The sequence below is a fragment of the Hypanus sabinus genome, chromosome 3 (assembly GCF_030144855.1).
Source record: "Hypanus sabinus isolate sHypSab1 chromosome 3, sHypSab1.hap1, whole genome shotgun sequence".
Classification (NCBI taxonomy): Eukaryota; Metazoa; Chordata; class Chondrichthyes; order Myliobatiformes; family Dasyatidae; genus Hypanus; species Hypanus sabinus.
The window spans coordinates 176,720,369-176,742,814 of NC_082708.1; the positions used below are offsets into that span (position 1 = coordinate 176,720,369).

General features: G+C 44.7%; 1 protein-coding gene across 2 annotated transcripts in view; it reads left to right on the forward strand.

The window, feature by feature from the left end:
- The first annotated feature begins 40 nt into the window (after positions 1 to 40).
- The window catches only part of LOC132391921 (UDP-glucuronosyltransferase 3A1-like), a 57,608-nt gene continuing 35,202 nt past the window's right edge, over positions 41 to 22,446 (forward strand). The window contains exons 1-2 of one of the 2 annotated variants that reach the window (XM_059965699.1): positions 142 to 271; positions 8,132 to 8,216. Coding sequence is in view for 1 of the 2 variants with exons in the window: in XM_059965698.1 (XP_059821681.1) it covers positions 190 to 271 (82 nt within the window). In the remaining variant the exon portion in view is untranslated. Of the gene's footprint in view, positions 272 to 8,131; positions 8,217 to 22,446 lie in introns of both variants that reach the window. The other variant, XM_059965698.1, reaches the window with a different exon arrangement.

Consider the following 22,446-nt stretch of genomic DNA (forward strand, 5'->3'; position numbering starts at 1 on the left):
GTTCCGGGCAATTTGAAAGTCAGTGGGGATGGGTGTGGCCTCGGGTCTCCAATCGGCAGCCGGCGGCTCTGGAAAGGGTGTTGTTTTGTCCCACGATCGCAGTTCTCAGAAATCGCCGTGAACAGTCCGCTCACAGTTTCTTGAACGCGGGTTAGCCGCCAGCGGGAGATCCGTTTGGTGCGGTGCGAAATGGCAAAGCAAATTTGGCTCGTATTGTTAACGTGCATCTCAGTGGGAAACTGCGCAAAACTGTTAACCGTGGCCCTGATGGGTAAGCAGTTCTCGATGTTGTTTTCAAGTTACGAATTTGGTATCTGGAACAAGTAGAACTACTCTGTAACGCATCTTGTGTAGCCTGCGCTGCAGCATGGGCCATATGCATTATTACCGCTGCACCTTGACTTTCCTAAAGTACATATCTACCGATATCTTTTATAATTCTCCCGATCCCCCGGGCCAACGTGACCTCCTTTCCCCATCCTGTCTCCTGAAAAAATGCTTTCTCTTTTCTCAGTCCTCTCGTTTCCCACGCATCAGCAGCCAGGATAAGGATTTTCTTTCCAGGAGATGACCACCTCCAAAGAATGGATTTCCTCTTTCTCCACCATCGTGGCAGCCCTCACCCGCATCTCCTCCGTTTCCCGTCTTAACACGGATAGAGTGCCTCTTGTTCTCACCACGAGCCTCCGCACCCAACACTTCATTCTCCGCAACTTCCGCCTTCTTCAATGGGACCCCAGGATCAAACACAACTTCACCTACCCACCGCTCTCCGCATCCCATCCTTCGCTTCCCGCGGGGATCGCTCGCTCCGTGATTCCCATGGCCATTCGCTCGTCCCCATTATTCTCTCTCCTGTGGCCCTTATCCCTGAAAACAGAGAAGGTGCAACACGCGCAAAGTGCTGGAGAGGCTCAACAGGCCGGGCAGCGTCTATGGAGAAGGCGTTTCAGGCCGAGACCCTTCATCAGGACTGGAGGAAAAAAATATGAGGAGTCAGAGTTAGAAGGTGAAGGGAGGGGAGGGAGAACCACAAGGTGATAGGTAAAACCGTGAGGGGGACGGTGAAGTAGAGCTGGGAAGATGATTTGTGAGAGAGAAACTGGGTTTGAAACGGCAGAACACGAGGAAATCTGCAGATGCTGGAAATTCAAGCAACACACACAAAATGCTGGTGGAACACAGCAGGCCAGGCAGCATCTATAGGGAGAAGCGCTGTTGACGATTCGGGCCGAGAGCCTTCATCAGGACTAACTGTAGAGAAAGATAGTAAGAGATTTGAAAGTAGTTGGGGGAGGGGGAAATGTGAAATGTTAGGAGAAGACCGGAGGGGGTGGGATGAAGCTAAGAGCTGGAAAGGTGATTGGTGAAAGTGATACAGAGCTGGAGAAGGGAAAGGATCATGGGACAGGAGGTCTGGGGAAAAAGAAAGGGGGGGGGGGAAGCACCAGAGGGAGATGGAGAACAGGCAGAGTGATGGGCAGAGAGAGAGAAAAAAACAACTAAGTATATCAGGGATGGGGTAAGAAGGGGAGGAGGGGCATTAACGGAAGTTAGAGAAGTCAATGTTCATGCCATCAAGTTGGAGGCTACCAGCCGGTATATAAGGTGTTGTTCCTCCAACCTGAGTGTGGCTTCATCTTGACAGTAGAGGAGGCCATGGATAGACATATCAGAATGGGAATGGGACTTGGAATTAAAATGTGTGGCCACTGGGAGATCCTGCTTTCTCTGGGGGACCGAGCGTTGGTGTTCAACAAAACGGTCTCTCAGTCTGCGTCAGATCGCACCAATATATAAAAGACCACACCAGGAGCACTGGATGCAGTATACCACACCAGCTGGGAGACCGTTTTGCTGAACTGGTCTTGGATCAGATCATCTTATATCTTCCTGCCTTTTCCCCATAACCCCCAACGCCCCTGCTATGCAGAAAAATCTCTTTGTCTTAAGTAAACTCTGTAGCCACTTTACATCAGTGACTCAAGGACAGCTTCTTTCCCTCTGCCATCTGATTTCTGAATGGACATTGAAGCCATGAACACAACCTCACTACTTTTTTTCTTTATGTTTTTGCACTATGTATTTATTTTAAGCATTTGATATATGTATATAGTTTTTCCCTATATTATGTATTGCATTGTACTGTTTCCACAAAGTTAACAAATTTCACGACATATGCCAGTGATATTTAACCTGATCCTGAATTGACTTTATTTCTTACCTCCTTTGCATACATGAGGAGTAAAAATCTTTACATTACATCTTCATCTAAGTGTGCAATGTGCGATCATAGTCATTTATAATTATAATAAATAGAACAGTCAATGTAATATACAGTACACTCAAATCTGATGTTCATGGTGTACTGCTGTAGCTCGTCCACTTCAAGGTTTGAATTGTTGTGCTGTTCTGCACATCACTGTTCTAATGTGTGGTTATTGGAATCACTGTATCTTCCTGTCTGCTCATTCTGTTCTGACCGCTGTCCTTACCAAAGCATTTTTTTCACATGGAACTGCTGCTCGCTGAGTGTTTCTTACACCGCTCTCTGTAAATGCTGGAGACAGTAGTGTGTGAAAATCCCAGAACATCTGCAGTTTCTGAGATCCTTAAACAAACCCCATCTGCTACCAACAATCATTCCATGGTTAAAACCAATTAAATCGCATTTCTTCCCCCTTCTGATGGCTGGTCTAAAGAACAACTTTACCTTGTCGGCACACTTATATGCATTGAGTTGCTGCTCATGATTGGTTGAATAGATATTTGTGTTAACGAGCAGGTGTACAGGTGTACCTAATAAAGTGGCCAGTGTATAAGAAATAGATGGCAATCTGGCCCATCAAGCCTGCACCACCATCCAATAAGGTCATAGCTGATCTGGCCTTGGAATCAGCTTCATCTACCTACTGTTTCCCCATAACCTATAATTTCTCTGCTATGCAGAAGTCTCTCCAACTGTATCTTAAATGTATTTAATGAGGTAACTTCTACTACTTCCTTGGGCAGAGAATTCCAGATCCACTGCCTTCTGGGAAAAGCAGTTTCTCCTCATTTCCATTCTATTCCTCTGAATTTTGAAGCTATGCCCTTTAGTTCTAATCTCACTTACCAGGAGAAACAACTTTCCTGCCTCAGCCTTAACTGTCCATTTCATAATTTTATGTGCTTCTATAAGATCCTCTCTCTTCTTCTGAATTCCAGTGAGAATAGTGCCAGGTGACTCAATCTTTCCGCATCTAATCAGAACAGCCAACGTTTCAGGCCGAGACCCCTTAACCTGAGGCAAGCTGGGCTCAGCCTGAAACATCAACTGTTTATTTCCTTCCATAGATGCTGCCTGATCTGCCGAGTTCCTCTGGCATTTAATGAGTATTACTCTTGTGTTTCCATCTCTGCTCATCGGCTAACACCCTAATCTCTGGAATAAACCCAACAAACCTCCGAAGTCAATATATCTTTCCTCAAGTAGTGAGACCAGATACATCCCAATGCATTATATGTAAAAGGAACGGCTCTTTATTTGGCAGTAGGAACAGTATCCATTGACTCAGGAAGGTTTCCATTGGGTTTAAACAAGAGTTGCAGGGTGTTGGGAGCCAGAGTGCCAGAACATTTAGTAGTGAGTTTGTGGAGGCAGAGGGTAAGACCTCAGACAAAGTTAGGAATCAATAGGTTGAGTGTGGTGTGACTAGTGTCCTGAACTGCGTACATTTGAATGCATGAAGTATCGTAGGAAAGGCAGATGAGCTCAGGCATGAATCAACTCCTGGAATTATGACATTGTAGCCATTAGTGAGACTTGATCGCAGGAGGACCAGGACTGGCAGCTTAATATTCCGGGGTTCCGTTATTTTAGATGTGACAGAGAGGGAGGGATCAAAGGAGGAAGGATGGCATTACTAGTCAGGGAAAATGTCATGGCGGTGCTCAGTCAGGACAGATTGGAGAACTTGTCTAATGAGGCATTATGGGTGCAACCAACAAATAAGAAATATACAACCAAGTTAATGGGGCTACTTTACATACCACCCCAAAGTCCTGGGGATTTAGAGGAAAAGATTTGTAGAGTATTTGCAGACTGTTGCAAGAAATATAAGGTTGTTATAGTAGGTGATTTTAACTATCCACATATTGACTGAGACTCCCAAACTGTAAAAGGATTATATGGGATACAGTTTGTCAAATATGTTCAGGAAAGTTTCTTTCGTCAGTACGTAGAGGCACCAAAGAAGAATATATGATACTTGATCTGCTTTTAGGGAATGAGACAGGGCAAGTGACAAGTTTGTGTAGGGGAACACTTTGCAACTAGTGACCACAATGCTATTAGTTTCAAGGTAAATATGGAAAAAGATAGGTCTGGTCCACAGGTTGAGCTTCCATATTGGAGAAAGGCCAGTTTTGACGGTATCAGAAATGATCTAACAAGCGTGGATTGGGACAGGCTGTTTTCTGGCAAAGGTGTATTTGGTAAGTGGGAGGTCTTCAAAAGTGAAATTTTGAGAGTACAAAGCTTGTATGTGCCTGTCAGAATAAAGCTAAAGATAACAAGTGCAGGGAACCTTGGTAATCACAGTATTACATACAGGAGAAGTTGCATAAGACATTGGTAAGGCCTAATTTGGAGTATTGTGTGCAGTTTTGGCCATCTGCCTACAGGCAAGATATAAGTAAGGTTGAAAGAGTACAGAGAAAATTTACAATGATGTTGCGGGGTCTGGAGGACCTGAATTATAAGGAAAGATTGAATAGGTTAGGACTTGTGCCTAAGAACATAGAAGATTGAGAAGAGATTTGATAGAGGTATAATAAATTAACAAGGAGTATAGATAGGGTAAATGCAAGCAGGTGTTTTCCACTGAGGTTCGGTGGAACTGCAACTAGAGGTCGTGGGTTTAAGGGTGAAAGGTGAAAAGTTTAAGGGCATGAGGGAAACTTCTTCTCTCAGATGATTGTGAGAGTGTGGAATGAACTGCCAACAGAAGAGATGCATGCAAGTTTGATTTTAACATCTCAGAAAAGTTTGGATAGGTACATGGATAGTAGGTGTATGGAAGCTGATGGTCCTGGTGCAGGTCAGTGGGAGTAGGTAGCTTAAGTGATATTGTCACAGACGACTTGGGCCAAAGGGCCTGTTTCTGTGCTTACTTTTCTTTGACTCTATGACTCAACCAATATAATTGAAATATGGCATAATCACTTTGTTCTTGTAGGAGCTTAGTATGTAAAGATTATCATCTATATTTGACAATACCACAGCTCCATTGCAAAAATATTTCACTAACTATGGAAATGCTTTGATGTATATAGAGCAGGGGTCAGCAACCTTTACCACTGAAAGAGCCATTTGGACCCGTTTCCCACAGAAAAGAAAACACTGGGAGCCACAAAACCCGTTTGACATTTAAAATGAAATAACACTGCATACAACGTTTTTTTTGCCTTTATGCTATGTATAAACAAACTATAATGTGTTGCATTTATGAAATTGATGAACTCCTGCAGAGAAAACGAAATTACATTTCTGCATGCAACAAAAACATTTTGAACTCCGAAAAAAAGACGTTGGTTTGAAGGTTACTTTTAAATAAAATACTCAATGTCTATTTGAGTCCTTCTTGTATTTATGAAAAACGCCAAACTTAAATTTTCCACCAGCAGCAAACCAAAAATAACGTCAGCCAGCTGTCAACCTGAAAAATAAAAGGACTATTTCACTGAACAATGAAAAGATATGAATATATGTAAAATAATAGGCAATTAAAATATTTATCATACTTGGTTAATGGGATTTCTGCTCCTGGACCTCAGCGCACAGCGTCTGCACATCAGGACTGTATGACGTCACCTTCATCTTTACACAGGATCGCAAGCTGTCATCTGTGAGGCGTGCGCAATGTTTGTTTTTAATAAAGTCATGTTGGAGAACACCTGCTCACATACATATGTGGATCCAAAGATCAACAGGACTCCAAGCGCATACTTTTTAATGTTTACATAATTGTCAGGGATAGCATTCCATGTTTCGAACACAAGTTTGTCTGGTTTGAGGAGGTTTTCAATATCACTCCATTTGTGATTCTGAGCAAGAACGGCCTTCTGACGGGCAACATCTTCAAGGTCTGCTGTCAAGCGTCTAAACTTGCACACCCATATGTCGGCCAGTTCCATCTCAAGATCAGGTTGACTCACACCTGCCAATGCAGTCGTATTCAGTAGGGATGGATCGATGCTTAGGGGAGTGACCGGGAAGGATAATGTGTTTTTTTCCTCTCTGAACTCACAGAAGCGTTTCCCAAACGATGTTTGCATTGCGATGATTGCAGAATGTAAATACTCTGAATTTATCATGTTGTGACCTTGTTTGAACTCTCTCAAATTGGGGAAGTGAGACAATGTGCCTTTCTGTAAATTTCTGGCAAGCACTGTCAACTTGCGCTCGAACGCCAAAACATCCTCCAACATGTGTAGGGCTGTACGTCCTTTCCCCTGAAGAACTGTGTTCAGCGTGTTCAGATGCGCTGTCATGTCTACCATGAAGTGTAGATTTTCCAGCTACTTTGGCTGTTCCAGCTCAGGAAAGGTGAGCCCTTTGCTGCCCAGGAAAGTTTTCATTTCTTCCAGACACGCGACAAAGCGTTTCAGCACCTCTCAGCCAGCGATAAAAACACGTTGTAGTGGTGTGCTACATGCAGTCAGTAAACTGCAGTCAGTTTAAATAAAATAGTTTAATAAAACTGCGTTTTATTTAGATTGTACAAGATCACCATAATCTTCAAATTTAGAATTACATTTCAAAAACTAACAAACTAACATAAAATACATTTTAATTAAATACTGACCATTTATTTTCCAAAGCCACAGGGAGCCGCAGCACAGAGATGAAAGAGCCGCATGTGGCTCCGGAGCCGTGGGTTGCCGACCCCCGGGCTAGAGATAAAGACCTTTTATATTGATTAGGATTTGAAACTTCTTCCATTCATGACTCTGAAGATAGAAGGGATATGGAGAAGATGTTTCCTACTGTGGGAGAAGTCTAGGACCCAAGTCAAGTCAATTCACTTTTATTGTCATTTCGACCATAACTGCTGGTACAGTACATAGTAAAAATGAGACAATGTTTTTCAGGACCATGGTGTTACACGATACAGTATAAAAACTAGACTGAACTACGTAAAAAAAAACAACACAGAGAAAGCTACACAAGACTACATAAAGTGCATAAAAACAGTGCAGGCATTACAATAAATAATAAACAGGACAATAGGGCAAGGTGTCAGTCCAGGCTTTGGGTATTGAGGAGTCTGATGGCTTGGGAGTAGAAACTGTTACATAGACTGGTTGTGAGAGCCAGAATGCTTCAGAGCCTTTTCCCAGACAGCAGGAGGGAGAAGAGATTGTATGAGGGGTGCGTGGGGTCCTTCATAATGCTGTTTCCTTTGCGCATACAGCGTGTAGTGTAAATTTCCATGATGGTAGGAAGAGAGACCCCGATGATCTTCTCAGCTGACCTCACCATCTGTGCATGACCTCAGAATAGAAGGATGTCTCTTTAGTACAGAGAGGAGGAGGAATTTCTTTAGCTAGAGGGTGGTGAGCTTGTGGAATTCATTGCCACAGATTGATATTGGAGGTTGATAGGTTCTTGATTAGTAAGGGTGTCAAATGTTATAGCGAGAAGGCAGGGGAATAGGGTTGAGAAGGATTATAAATCAGCCATGATGGAATGGCAGAGCAGACTCAGTGGGCTGAATGGTTTAAATCTGCTTCTATATGTTATAGCCCGATTTGAACTATTTTAAAATATGTGATCACTCGAGGATAAAGGGGGGAACATATGCTTGGATGTGGAGAGTATGAGTGAGATGCTTAGCGAGTACTTTGCATCAGTGTTTACCAAGGAAAAGGATATGGAGGACCAGGAGACCACTGTTGCGTGTATAAATATGTTAAGGTGTTTAGAGGTCAAGGAGGAGGAACCTACCCCTAAGGAGAATTGAGGACCTCCTAATGAGTATTAAGGTGGATAAGTCGCCAGGCCCTGATGGAATTTACACCAGGTTATTGAAGGAGGCAAGACATAAGATTGCTGGGCCCTTAACCACTATCTTCATGTTCTCTCTAGGCACAGGCGAGGTCCCGGAAGACTGGCCAATGGCTAATGTTATATCTCTGTTTTTAGAAGGGAAAATCCTGGAAACTACAGACTGGTGAGTCTTACTTCAGTTATAGGGAAATTGCTGGAGATAATTCTTGAGGATAGTATATTTGAAAACTCATGGTATAATTAGGGAGAGCTAGCATGCTTTTTGTGTGGCAGGTTGTACCTTACCAATTTGATTGAGGTTTTGACAAGGAGACAAGAGAGATTGATGGATTTTAGTAAGCGATTTGACAAAATCCCTCATGAGTGGTGGAGGGGGCCCATTGTGAATTGGCTGTTTGTATTCAGAACTGGTTTGGTGCCTAGAACACAGGAGGTGTTGATTGAAGGGACTTCTTCGAACTGGAGGTCTGTAATTAGGTTACATTCACATTAGACTGGGTAATTTTGAAAACGCCGGTTTCACGTAAAAACGATAGGCATCCACGCTATGCGTTTTTGAAAATATCTCTATCCACATTGAACCAGAGATTTCGGCAAATCTCCTCCTCCTTCGCAGGACACATCTACTGAAAACAAGCGACGTGCTTGGTGTTGAGTCTCGCTGTAAAAGTGAGTGTTTGTGTAGTTACAGACTAGAAAAACTTAAAATGACGGACGGCTGTTGGCTTTCGCACAGGAGAACTTAAAAGTAAAAAAAAACAAATACTGGAGTGTACAGAGGCAACCGACAAGGATTTCACAGACAGATTGACCCGGCTGACGATGAACATTGAAAAACTGACTAACTCTGTTGCATTAATAAAGCACCTTGTTAAATGTATAAAACATGCCTGCATCAGTGTTATCTTGTATTTCCATACAATGTTACATTAGGCTATTAGACATCAATTGTCAGTGAAATACTTGCATAGATAGGTAAACCACCTTCATACGAGCAAGGACAGAAAATAAGGCAAAGTGAATACAGTATACTTATTTATTCAGTAAGTTATGGGTCAGAGAATTTGGTGAGTACATTTCTAACTCTTCTGGCTTCAGTCTCTTTGCCGTCTGTACTGAAATTGTTAGGTTGCGTTCAAGAAAATGAAATAGCACGCTGCCGTCTGACAGCGTTTTCAGAAGTCTCCGGTTACTCCATCTACACTGATCTGCCCGAGCAGCATTTTCAAAAATACCCACCCTGGAAGGTGTTTCTGAAAAGCTCAAGTTTCAGGGGACGAAAATGCCATTTTAGTGTGGATGGAGGGTAAAAACGAAGAGAAAAAGCTTCGGTTACGGATTTATCCGGTGTAGTGTGGACATAGCCTTAGTGAAGCTCTGCAGGGATCTGCGCTGGGACCTCTGCTGTTTGTAATGTATATAAGTGACCTGGATGAAAATGTAGATGTGTGGGTTAGTCAATTTGCAGATGATTCCAAGCTTGGTGGAGTTGTGAATTATGTAGAAGACTGTCAAAGAATACCGCACAATATAAGTCAGTTGCGGATATGGGCTGAGAAATGGCAAATGCAGTTTAACCCAAATAAATGTGAGGTGTTGCACCTTGGTAGGGCAAGTGCAAGGAGACAGTACACTTTAAAGAGAAGTTTGGATCAGCGCACGGATGTATGAAAGGTGGAGGGATTAGTGCTTAGGTGGTTTTTGATTTTGCTTTTTAGCTCGTTTGGTTCAACATTGTGGGTGAAATGGCCTGGCCTCTTCTATGTTCTATGTGAAAGGCAAAATATTAAAATAAATTCTGAGGTTGCTGTCTTAAGATGGGGCAACTTTCCAGCTTCTGTTAACAGGGAACTATTATCTTCATGTAGGAATAGCTCACCAGGGATATTGAGGCTCTGGCCAGGAAGATACAAGAGGCATAGGTCAGGTACAGATTGCTGTGAACAAGAAAGCTCATTGAGGAGTATAAGGGGTGGAGGGGTATATTTAAGAGGGAAATCAAGATAGCAAAAAGAATAGATGAGATAACATTGGCAGATAATGTAAAAGAAAATCCTAAGAGATTATACCATTATATTAAGGGCAAAAGGTAGCTAGGTACAGAGTAGGTCTCTTGAAGGATCAGTGCTTAGTCTATGTGTGGAGCCACTGGAAATGGGCATGGCCTTAAAGAAATACTTTCATCTGTAGTTGCCATGGAGAAAATCATGAAAGTTAGGGGATTTTGGGAAGAAAATGATGATGTCCTGAAGCACATTACAATAGAGTTATTTATGCTGATTTTAAGGAGCATAAGGATTGATAAATCCCCAGGGCCTGACAAACTGCATCCTAGTGTTACAAAGATCGACCTCTTAGCAATAATGATTGGGGAGACACAGAGAGAAGCTGTAATTTTCAGCAAGTATCTTTATTGTCTCAACTGAACAGCACACGAATTTACGGAACCGAATACCTGTGTACACACTGACTAAGTTTTCCTGACCCTCCATGAGCAGTCAAAGAATAGAAAAGGCGATACCAGTAAAAATGATTCTCTGTTGGCCTCATGTTCCTTGTAGTCGCGTTTTGAAGCTCCTGGAGAGTAATCACTATCTTGGATCTTAAAATCTCTGCTTTTATACTCATTCCTTAGTAGTTCAAATGTTGCCTTTCTGTGTTATTGACTATGGATTATCTGACTGACCTTTAACACCTTCTTATTGGCTCTGATTCAGAATTGACAACTGGCAATTTATGGCTGTTTGTTCTCTTCAACTTTGGAAAGTTTTAAGCAGTCAAACCAAGTGATCCAGACCCTGAGTCTAATGAGATTACCTCTGCAAACCTGCTGTTATACACAATATACAGCTCGTCTGAGAATGATCGCAGGTGTAGCAGGTCAGCAGAAACTCCTTGTGTCCACATTCAGTTGCTCAGATTAGAGGATCCCAAAGCAGGATCAATTCTCAATTCACAAGATGGAGTCACAGTGCAGGATTATCGTGCTCCATTCTGGTTGCCTCATTATAGGAAGGATATGGAAGCTTTGGAGAGTGTGCAGAAGAGACTTACCAGGATGCTGCCTGAACCAGAGGACATGTCTTGGGTTGGGTGAATTAGGGCTAGAGTCTTTGGTATCATTCCAAATCTCCTCAATCTGCAGAGCAGGTAAACAATAATGTGCAAGATCAAAATAAGGTAGATTGTGGATTAGATTTTAGATTAGCAAGCATGTCTTATGAGGATAGACTGTTTGAACTAAGGCTTTTCTCTTTGGTGCAAAACTGGATGAGAGATGACTTGATAGAGGTGAGAAGATAATAAGAGGCAGAGATAGAGTGGGCAACCAGAGACTTTTCCCCAGGGAGGAAATGGCTAATACAAGGGTGAATAATTTTGAGATAATTGTAAGAAACTGTAGAGGGGTTGGCAGAGGTAAATTCTTTACACAGAGAGTGGTGGATGTATGGAACACGCTGCACCAAGGGGACTTGAGGAGTAAGTTTTATGACAGAGGGTGGTGTGTATATGAAGCAAGCTGCCAGTGAAAATCGTAGATCTGGGTACAACTAGAATTCTTAAAATAACACGCGATTCTGCAAATGCTAGAAATCTAGAGTAACACATATTAAATGCTGGAGGAACTCAACAGGTCAGGCAGCACCTGTGGAGTGGAATAAACAGTCACTATTTTGGGCTGTGACCCTTTGTCAGGACTGGAAAGGAAGGGGGAAGAAGCAAGAATAAAAAAATGGGAGGAGTACAAACTGGCAGGTGATAGGTGAAAGCAGTTGAGGGAGAAGGTGGGTGGGAGCTTAAAAACACTTAGAAAGTTACAGCCTCAAAGCCCCTCCGTCTCTCCAGATCTTGGGCACTTGGATAGGTCCAAGATACACCTAATGTGTCTTGAACATGTAGAACAGCATCTTTATCAGATTAGGTCCATTTCCTCAGTTCCTTCTCCTAGGCGTTGATGACTGGATTGGCCTAGCCTGCTACAGAACTTAAACTTCATCACTTTTGTTGCCAGTTTCCATCCTGCCTCACTTTTACCTGTTCCATACCTCACTTTCCCTTTTGGATCTCTCCATCTCAAGCAAGTAACAAGCATCTGCTACAAGTTCACAGACTGCCACAGCTGTCTTGACTGCCTTCCCTGTCAGACCACTAGGAGAGAATAAGGCCCGATGTCTGTGTGTCCTTGACTGAGCCAAAGCTGGAGGCCAAAGAAGGCGGACTGCCTTGGGGTCAGAGGACTGTGTATGGGTGTGGGTAAGAGGGAAGCAGCGGGCTTTGTTTTGTTGTGTTCTGTGTTGTTCTGCTGAGCATTGTGAGCATGCTATGTTGGTGCCTGAATGTATGGCAACACTTGTGGGCTGTCTCCAGCACGCCCTTGGGTGTGTTGTTTGTTAGCATAAATGAGGCATTCACTGTATGTTTTCATGTACATTTGATAAATAAAATTGATTATTGAGCTTACTCAGACTCTCTCTTCTCCATGGACTCTATTCCATTCTTCTAGTTCCTCTGACTCCATTGTATTTGCTCCCGTCATGATACTTTCTGCTCAAGTGTTTCTGGAATGTCTTTCTTTAAAGTTCAAAGTAAATTTATTACCGAAGTGCATATATGTCACCATATACAATCCTGAGACTCATTTCCTTGCGGGTATACTCAATGAATACAAGAACCATAATAGAATCAATGAAAGACTGCACCAACAAGGCAGACAAATGATGTGCAAAAGACAACAAACAGTGCAAATACAAAAAGAATGAATAATAATAATAGTAATAATAATAATAATAATAATAATCATAAATAAATAAACAATAATTGAGAATATGAGATGGAGTTCTTGAAAACGAGTGTATAATTTGTGGGAGCTGTTCAGTGGTGGGGTGAGTGAATTCTGGATCAGGACCCTGATGGCCAAGGGGTAATAACTGTTCATGAAGCGGATATGTGTGCCTTGAGACTCTTGCACCTCGTCCTTGATGGCAGTAGCAAGAAGAGAGCATGACCGGCATGATGGAGGTCCCTGATGATGAATGCTGTTTTCCTGCAACAGTGCTCCGTGTGGGTGTGTTCTGTGGTGGGGAGGGCTTTACTCTTGATGGACTACATTTGTAGGATTTCCCATTCAAGGGCATTGGTGTTTCCACACCAGGACGTGATGCAGCCAGACAATGTACTGTCCACCACACATCCAGACAAGTTTGTCAATGACTTAGATGTCATATGGTTTCCATTCTTAGGTTGGATGAGACTAGAACCAGAGACCATAGGTTTGGGGTGAAAGGTGAAATATATAAGGGGAATCTGAGAGCATGATTGGATGGTGAGTGCCCTGGATGATAAATGCTTCTTTCTTGCAATGGTGCTCTGTGTAAATGTGCTTAATGGTGGGGATGAACTGGGCGGTATCCATTACTTTCTGTAGGATTTTCCGTTCATGGGCATTGGTGTTTCCATATCAGGCTGTGATATTTCTTTCCCCTGTATCATAATGATCAGAATCCATGAATGCATTTCAGCTAATTCCTGCATCTTTAACCTCTCCTTCCTCCTACACAAAGCAAGAATACTTCTCCTGGTCCTCACTCTCCACCTGACTAGAATTTATGTTCAACGGGTCATCCTTTACAATTTCCACCAGCTCCTACAAGCTTCTGCCATGAGATGCACTCTCTCCTCTCCTTCCAGCATTTCAAAGATAAAGAAAAATATTAGTTTTATTTGACACATGTCCATCAAATCATCCTGTGAAATGTGTCAAATCAAATCTGCAAGAATTGTGCTGAGCAGCCTGGAAGTTCTACCATGCTTCCTGCGTCAAAACAGCATACCCCCAACTCGCTAACCCTGAACTGTAAGTCTTCTTGGAACTTTTGGAAGAAATCAGTGCACCAGGTGAAAATTCACACAGTCACGGGGAGAAAGCGCAAACACCTTACTGACAGTGATGGGAATCGAACCTTGAGCCCTGTTAGCGTTGTAAAGTGGGGTGCTAATTGCTGCACTATGTGTCGCTCCCTTTCAAAGGATTTGCTGCCTCCATAGCTCCCAGGTCCACTCCTCTATCTACACCAACCACTCCCTACCCGACAGCACTTTCCTCAGGACTACAGGAGACATAATAGTTGACCTTTCACCTGGCTGCTTCCAGCCGACCCAAATGGTCCCTCTGGCTGAGGCAACTTTTCCAGTCTACTGAACTGCAGTCCGTGACTGCAATGTGGTCTATTCTGAAGCTAAGGCTTTTCTCTTTGGAGTGAAGGAGGATGAGAGGCAACTAGATGTGTATACGATATTAAGAAGCCTGGATGGAGTGGACATCCAGAGCCTCTCTTTATTCTTAGGTTGGAATTGGAGAGTACCAGAGGACATCTATTAAAGATGAGAGGAGAAAAGATTAGGGGAGTTATCAGAGATAGTTTATTACATGAACGTTAAGCGTCTAAAATGCACTGCTGGGGTAGTGGTAGGGGCTGATAGGTTAGAGACATCAAGTCTCTTAGATAGGCTCAAGAATGTACGAAAGATAAAGGGTTGTTGGCTACGTAGTGGAGAAGGGTTATACTGGTGATGTGGAAAGGTTATATAGAATTGTGGAGTTGGTGTATACTGTATAGGTCGGCACAACATTGTGTGCTGAAAGGCCCATATTGTGCCATAAAGAAAGTGCACAATAAAGATAAAATGCCATAAAGATAAAGCAAACTATGGGCCTTTTCAGCACCCAATGTCACATGTACATTAAAACACTGAAACAATACAGTACAGTAAAATGAGGTGTTTGCGTCAATGACCAACAAAGTCTTGGGATGTGCTGAGGATAGCCAGCAGGTCTCACATGCTTCCAGTGCCAACATAGCATGTTTATAACTTACTGACCCTAACCTGTACATCTTTAGAAAGTGCGAGGTAACCCACACGGTCATTGAGAGAACATACAAGGGAAATTGAACCTTAATCACTGGTTCTACAAGACTATGCCACACCACTTACACTACAGTACTGGACCAGGCTCTTCGGCATCAAACACTGTGTTTAATTAATCAAAATCTCTTCTGCCTGCCTGTGCTCCCTGCACATTTATCTATCTGACTTAAACTTACTGCTCATTACGCCACTGGCATTTAGGGCAGCAATGGATTTCCTCCATCTCTGGCGGTGTTCCTTCATCTTAGTAGCATTCTCTCAGTTTTCACTTCCATCAGTCATGCAAGTCTCGGGTGGAGACTCCGGGATACTGTCACACTCTGATGTAGAAGGATTCTTCTCCTCCTTTCATCCCTCCCGCTCTGACTGTGGGGTGGTCTGTAGTATAGCCCCATTAACGTGGTCGTATATTTCTTATTTGTCAGTTGCACCCATAATGCCTCATTAGACGAGTTCTCCAATCTGTCCTGACTGAGCACCGGCATGACATTTTCCCTGACTAGTAACGCCATCCTTCCTCCTTTTACCCCTCCCTCTCTGTCATATTTAAAACAACAGAACCCTGGAATATTGAGCTGCCAGTCCTGCCCCCCCCCCGCAACCATTCTCGTTAATGGCTACAATGTCATAATTCCAGGTGTTGATCCATGCCCTGAGCTCATTTGCCTTTCCTATGGTGCATCTTGCATTGAAGAATATGCTTTCAGGACACTAGTCTCACCATGCTCAACCTTTTGACTCCTAACTTTGACAGAGGTCTCAGTAACACCTGTCTCCACAACATCTCCATGAAGTGTTCTGGCTCTCTGGCTCCCATCCCCCTGCAACTCTAGTTTAAACCCCACCATGCAGCATTAACAAACCATCCCACTAGAATATCAGACCCCTCCAGTTCAGGTGCAAACCGTCCCTTCTGTATAGGTTGCATCTTCCCTGGAAGGGAGCTCAGTGATGTAAAAATCTTACGGCCTGCCTCCTACACCAACTCCCTAGCCGCATGTTAAACTGTACAATCTTCCTAGTTCTGGCCTCCCCAGTACATGGCATGGGTAGCCATTCTGAGATCACAATCCTGGGAGCCCTGCGCTTTAACTTAGCGCTCAACTCTCTATGCAGAACTTCGTCACTTGTCCTACCCATGTCACTGGTACCCGCTTGGACCATGAAATCCAGTTGTTCACCCTCCCGCTTAAGAATGCAGAGAACTCCATCGGAGGAGTCCCGGACTTGGCATCTGGGAGGCAACATACCATCCAGGAATCTTGTTCCCACCCACAGAGCCTCCTTTCTGTTCCCCTAACTAATGAATCAGTTATCACCGCCGTGCACCTCTTCTCCTCCCCCCCTTCCTTTCAGACTCAGAGCTACAGATCCTACTGCTATGACTTTCCTCTGCCAGGTCATTTCCCCCCCCCCCCCCCCCCAGCACTATCCAAAGCAGTACACCTGTTTTCAAGGGGGTTGGCCACAGGGCAACTCCATCTGGCTCCTTAACCGCTTTCCCCTTCCTGGCTGTCACCCAACCTCCTGTGTCTCTCTACATGTCTTATCTGTCACCCCTCAGCCCCCCAGATTGATCTGGATTTCATCTAGTTCCAGCTCCAACTCCTTAATGTGGTTTGTTAGAAGCTGAGGCTTGGATGAACTTCTCGCAGTTGTAGTCATCAGGGACACTCCCTGCCGTCCCACACCTTGAAGAGGAGCATGAAAGAATGCGGGGAGAAGGCAGGAGATTGGGGCTGAGAGGAAAATTGGATAAGCCATGATGAAATGGCAGAGCAGACTTGTTGGACCAAATGTCCTAATTCTGCTGCTATATCTTGTGGTCTTGTGAATAGAGCATGTAGGATTAGGGCATAGAATTAATATTTTTCTTGGACTTTAACGTTCCTCTGCTTGGCTGTTTGTGTTTAAGAAGGCAGTGGTGAACCTTAGCGACGTCTGGCTGGTGGATGATAGCTACTGTGTTTTTTTTCCACACTTCTTGTGGCAAACGATCACCACCAATAATAGTGCGTAACTTCCCTTTGGACTTGGAGGCAATTCAGTGTGGCAGAACTGAGGCGAGGCGAGGCAGCAGGCCCGTTGCTGAGGCCGTGGAAGAACATGAAAGATGGGGCACAGGCCAATCGAAGCTGCAGGTTTCCAGGCACCAGACGCGACTGAGCACGATATGTGAATGGAGATTTGCAGGTCTGAGCCCAGCGAATCCAAGCAGCAGAACGGATTTAAGCGCCAGGCCAGATGGAACAGGTCAGCATGTCGATGCCCATGTCTAGGTACGGGCTAGAACCGGATGTTTGAATGGAGAGATAAGCGCCGGGTCAGGTTGAAAAGGTCAAAGTGATGGAAGGGTCAGGGTGAGGTACGGGCCAATTAAGATCACTGCTCCACGATGTTTACTCAGCTTTGTGCTGAACCGTGGGACTCCCTTGCAGACTTCAGTTCAAAAACACTATTTGCTTACAGTTATTCTTTGCATGATTTTTTTTCATTTCTCACTGGGTGTTTGACTGATTTTTGATGGGTTATTTCATTTTCTCATGGCCATTTTTATTCTCTGCAGACAGCCTTTTTCGTTATATACAAATTGGGGTTTGTTTTTGGGTTTCTTTGTTTTGTGGCTTCATATTAGGGGACAAATCTCTAGGTTGTATAATGCATACATACTTTGATAAGATATGTACTTTGAACCTTTGTATTTTTATATAATCACCTTTTTTAAATGTATTTGTTCGGTGAATTTTCCAGTGATTACAGTTGCTTCTGTATTTTTCTAGAAGCTTCTTGGGTTTCAATAGCACAAGTCACACACTTGGGTATGTTGCAGGTTAATTGTTATCACTGGAATTTTTGTTTACTTTCGTCTGCATAGAACAAGACTACAACTGAATTTTTCTTATTCTTTTAATCCTTCTCTTCACTCCTACTACTTTGTTTTGTTTTCCACTCTTGTAACTCCTAATACAGTGATCGCAAGCAATATGCTTTATGCCTCATTCTGGACTTTGTACCCACCAGGCACTTGCTCCTTTGTGGCTTTTCCTCCATTCACTAAGGTCGTGCTGATCTAATACCCCAGCTCCATTTTCCTCTACCATCCCCAGGTCCCTCAACTACCTTAATGACTAAAAATCAATCACTATTTTGACCATACTTAATAACTGAGCCAGCACAGACATCCAGGGTAGAGGACTGCAAACATTTATTCCTACCTGAGTGAGGGAACCTTACCTTACCTCATTCCCTGGTGGTGTACCCTTTATCCTGAGACTTTAGCCCTTGGTCTGAGGTTCCTCAGCCAGTTGAGATACCCTCCCTGCTTTCACCCTGTCAAGCTTGCTGGTGTTGTGTATAGTGAGGAACATGGTCGTACATTACAATGGGCAATTGATATGATGCAGAGCTGGTCTGAGAAGTGGCAGATGGAGTTCAATCTGGAAAAGTGACGAGAGATGCACTTTGGAAATTTGGACTCCCAGGTGAAGTACCAGGTTAACGGTAAGATATTTAGCAGTGCGGAGTAACAGGATCCATTTCCATGGATTCGTCAGTTGTCATGCGTTTTGATGGGAGGAGTATGTTGTATTGTCCTTCATTAGTCGAAGTTTTGGATTCAATAAGAAATGATGCAGCTCTATAAAACCCTGGTTAGACCACACTTGGAGAATTGAGTTTGGTTCTAGTCGCCTCATTATAGGAAGGATTTGGAAACTTTAGAGAGGGTGTAGATTTACTAGGATTAAGCAGGATGCCTTACATGAAAAGGTTCGGCAAGCTAGGGCTTTTCTCTTTAGAGCGAAGGAAGATGAGCAGTGGTTTAACAGAAATGTATAAGATGATAAGAGAAAGCAGCCGGTGCCTTTCTCCCGAGCCCAAAATGACTAATGTAAGAGGGCATAATTTTAAGCTGATTGGGGGAAAGTATAGGTGGGATATGAGAGGTAATTTTTTTAAGCACAGAATGGTAAGTGCATAGCGGTTGGTGGGGGTAGAGGTGAATACATTAGGGATATTTAAAAGTCACTTAGATAGGTACAAAGAAAAATGGAGGGCTATGTGTGAGGGAAGCAGTAGATTGATCCCGGAGTAGGTTAAAAGATTGGCGAGTCCTGTACCATGCTGTTCTGTATTTCAGTGAGTGCACTGCTACTCTTAATCACTCCACAGTGCCAAACCCACATCTGAAGTTCTTTATTACACTCCATCTACACAAAGCATAAGCTTTTGGGCAAAGAGATCAGTGCACAGTTCTCTGGCTCTATAATTTCAGTAATGCATTATTACCACTCGTTTGAAGGGCAACGTATAACATTTCCCTTCCATATTGCTTGACGTATGAGCATGTTACCTGTCGGTGACTTATGTACAAGGACACCACGATTCCTCCCAATGTGAACGTAAACACTTCCCAATCTGTTACAATTGTAAAAGTATTTTCTGTTTTGTGAACCAAAATAGATGCCATTGTATTATACTGTATGTTTACTGTGCTGTTGTCTGTATCCTCTTGATGGCTCTTTACATCTTCCTCCCTCTGTATAGTCAGATCTAGAAACAAGCCCCTCAGCCCTACGATCAAAGTGACAATTAAATGAGTCCCATTTGTCTGTATTTAGCCCATATCCTTCTAAAGCTTCCCTATCCACATACTTGTCTAAATGTCTTTTAAAGGTTGTCATTGTACCTGCCTGATGCACCATCAATAACTCTCGGAGACGGGAGGCAAACGATAGGCTTTTATTAGCTGCAAGAGACCACGATTAGTAGCAAGAGACCACCACACAACATCCTGGAGACTGAGGGAGGAGCAGTGCCTCCAACCGCCTTTATGCAGGGGTCTGTGGGAGGAGCCACAGGAGCAGTCAGCAGAGGGGTGTGTCCAGACAGGTATATGTAGTTCACCACATTCACACCCCCACCTTTGCTTTAAAAGAGAGTCCCCATGGGGCAAAGTTTCTTACAAGTATGTTTACAGGTTAAGTCTATCAGGCGGTCGAATCTGTCACTGCGATCTACGTAGCACTGGTGGTGATTGTACCAGTGCCGGTGGTGATTGCACCAGTGACGGCGGTTGTGCTGGCTCCGGTCTGACTTGAGGTGTCAGCCCATTAGGCGTCAGTAATCCCTCATGCGTGTGCGAGGCGCCCGGTATGGGAGTGTCGTGAGGAGTCTGTGTAGGGCTTGGTGTGCGCGATGTCTCGTGGGTATACACCTCGGTGGGTACGGGGTTCAGAGTCACCGTGGAGTGTTCGGGGTAGGGGTCTGGTGCTCCTGCGGGCGCCAGGTCGCGGACGGAGACCGTGTCCTCCTGCCCATCAGGTAAGACCACGTAGGCATACTGGGGGTTTGCATGAAGTAGGTGAACCCTCTCGACCATCGGGGAGTATTTATTGCTCCTCGCATGTTTCCGGAGCAGCACTGGCCCTGGGGACATCAGCCAAACCGGTAGGGTGGTCCCAATGGCAGACTTCCTGGGAAAAGAAAAGAGTCGCTCATGAGGGGTGGCATTGGTGGACGGGCATAACAGGGAGTGGATGGAGTGGAGTGCCTCGGGGAGGACCTCCTGCCAGCGAGAGACCAGCAATCCCTTTGACCTAAGGGCTAAGAGTGTGGTCTTCCACACAGGTGCATTCTTCCTCTCCACCTGTCCATTTCCCCGGGGATTATAACTCGTGGTCCGACTAGTAGCAATACCTCTAGCCAGTAGGTACTGGCGTAGCTCGTCACTCATAAACGAGGACCCTCTAACACTGTGGATATAGCAGGGATATCCGAACAGAGTGAAGAACTGGCGCAGGGCTTTTATGACGGATGTGGCAGTGGTATCGGGGCAGGGGATGGCAAAGGGGAACCACAAGTACTCGTCAATTATGTTGAAAAAGTAGACATTGTGGTCGGTGGAGGGAAGGGGGCCCTTAAAGTCGACACTCAGTTGCTCAAAGGGGCGGGTGGCCTTGATAAGTTGCGCCTTTTCAGGACGGTAGAAGTGCGTTTGCACTCAGCACAGACTTGGCTGTCCTTGGTCATCATCCTGATGTCCTCAAGGGAGTACGGCAGTTTCTGGGCTTTCATGAAGTGGTAAAATCGGGTGACCCCCAGGTGGCTAAGATCTGCATGTATAACTGGTCGAGCTGTGTGCTGGCACACACTCCCCGGGATAGGGCATCAGGGGCTCATTGAGCCTTCCAGGCCGGTACAGGGTATCATAGTTGTAGGTGGAGAGTTCTATTCTCCACTGCAAAATTTTATCATTTTTGATTTTGCCCCGCTGTTGGTTGCTGAACATGAACGCAACTGAGCGCTGGTCGGTCAGCAAGGTGAACCTTTTGCCGGCGAGATAGTGCCTCCAGTGCCTAATAGCTTCCACTATGGCCTGGGCTTCTTTCTCCACTGCGAAGTGCCGAATTTCAGGGCCTTTAAGGGTACGAGAGAAGAATGCTACCAGCCTTCCTGCCTGATTGAGGGTAGCAGCTAGCGCGAAGTCAGAAGCGCCATTCTCTACTTGGAAGAGAATGGTCTCATCCACCGCATGCATCGTTGCTTTGGCAATGTCCTCTTTAATGCGGCTGAAGGCCGCGCGGGCCTCGGCTGAGAGGGGAAATACGGTGGACTTGACCAGGGGGTGGGCCTGGTCTGCGTAGTGAGAGACCCATTGGGCGTAATAGGAAAAGAAGCCCAGGCACCGTTTGAGGGCTCTGAGTGTGGTGGGTAGAGGGAGTTCCAACAGGGGACACATATGGTTCGGGTCAGGGCCAATGACCCCATTCTCCACGACATACCCAAGAATAGCAAGTTGGGTGGTTCCGAACACACACTTGTCCCTGTTATAAGTAAGGTTCAGGGCTTTGGCCACTTGGAAAAATCGTTGGAGGTTGGCGTTGTGATCCGGCCAGTCATGACGGCAGATGGTGATGTTATCCAGATATGTGAACGTGGCCTTCAGTTGGCACTGGTCCGCCATCCGGTCCATTTCCCTCTGGAAGACAGAGACACCATTTGTGACACCGAAGAGAATGTGCAGAAAGTGATAGAGCCTGCCGCCCGCCTCGAAGGTGGTGTAGGGGCGGTCCTTCGTGTGGATGGGGAGCTGATGGTAAGCGGATTTCAGGTCTATTGTCGAGTACACCTTGTACTGAGCTATCTGATTGACCATATCCGCGATGCGAGGTAGGGGGTATGCGTCAAGCTGCGTGAACCTATTGATGGTTTGGCTATAGTCCACGACCATCCTATTTTTCTGCCCTGTCTGAACAACGAACATCTGGGCCCTCCAAGGACGTGTGCTTGGCTCAATGATCCCCTCCCTGAGCAGCCGCTGCACCTCCGACTGAATGAAGGCCCTGTACCCCACGCTGTACCTCCTGCTTTTAGTTGCCACAGGTTTACAGTCGGGGGTCAGGTTGGCGAACAGCGGTAGGGGAGGGATCTTGAGGGTGGAGAGGCTGCAAGTGGTGTCAGTGGTG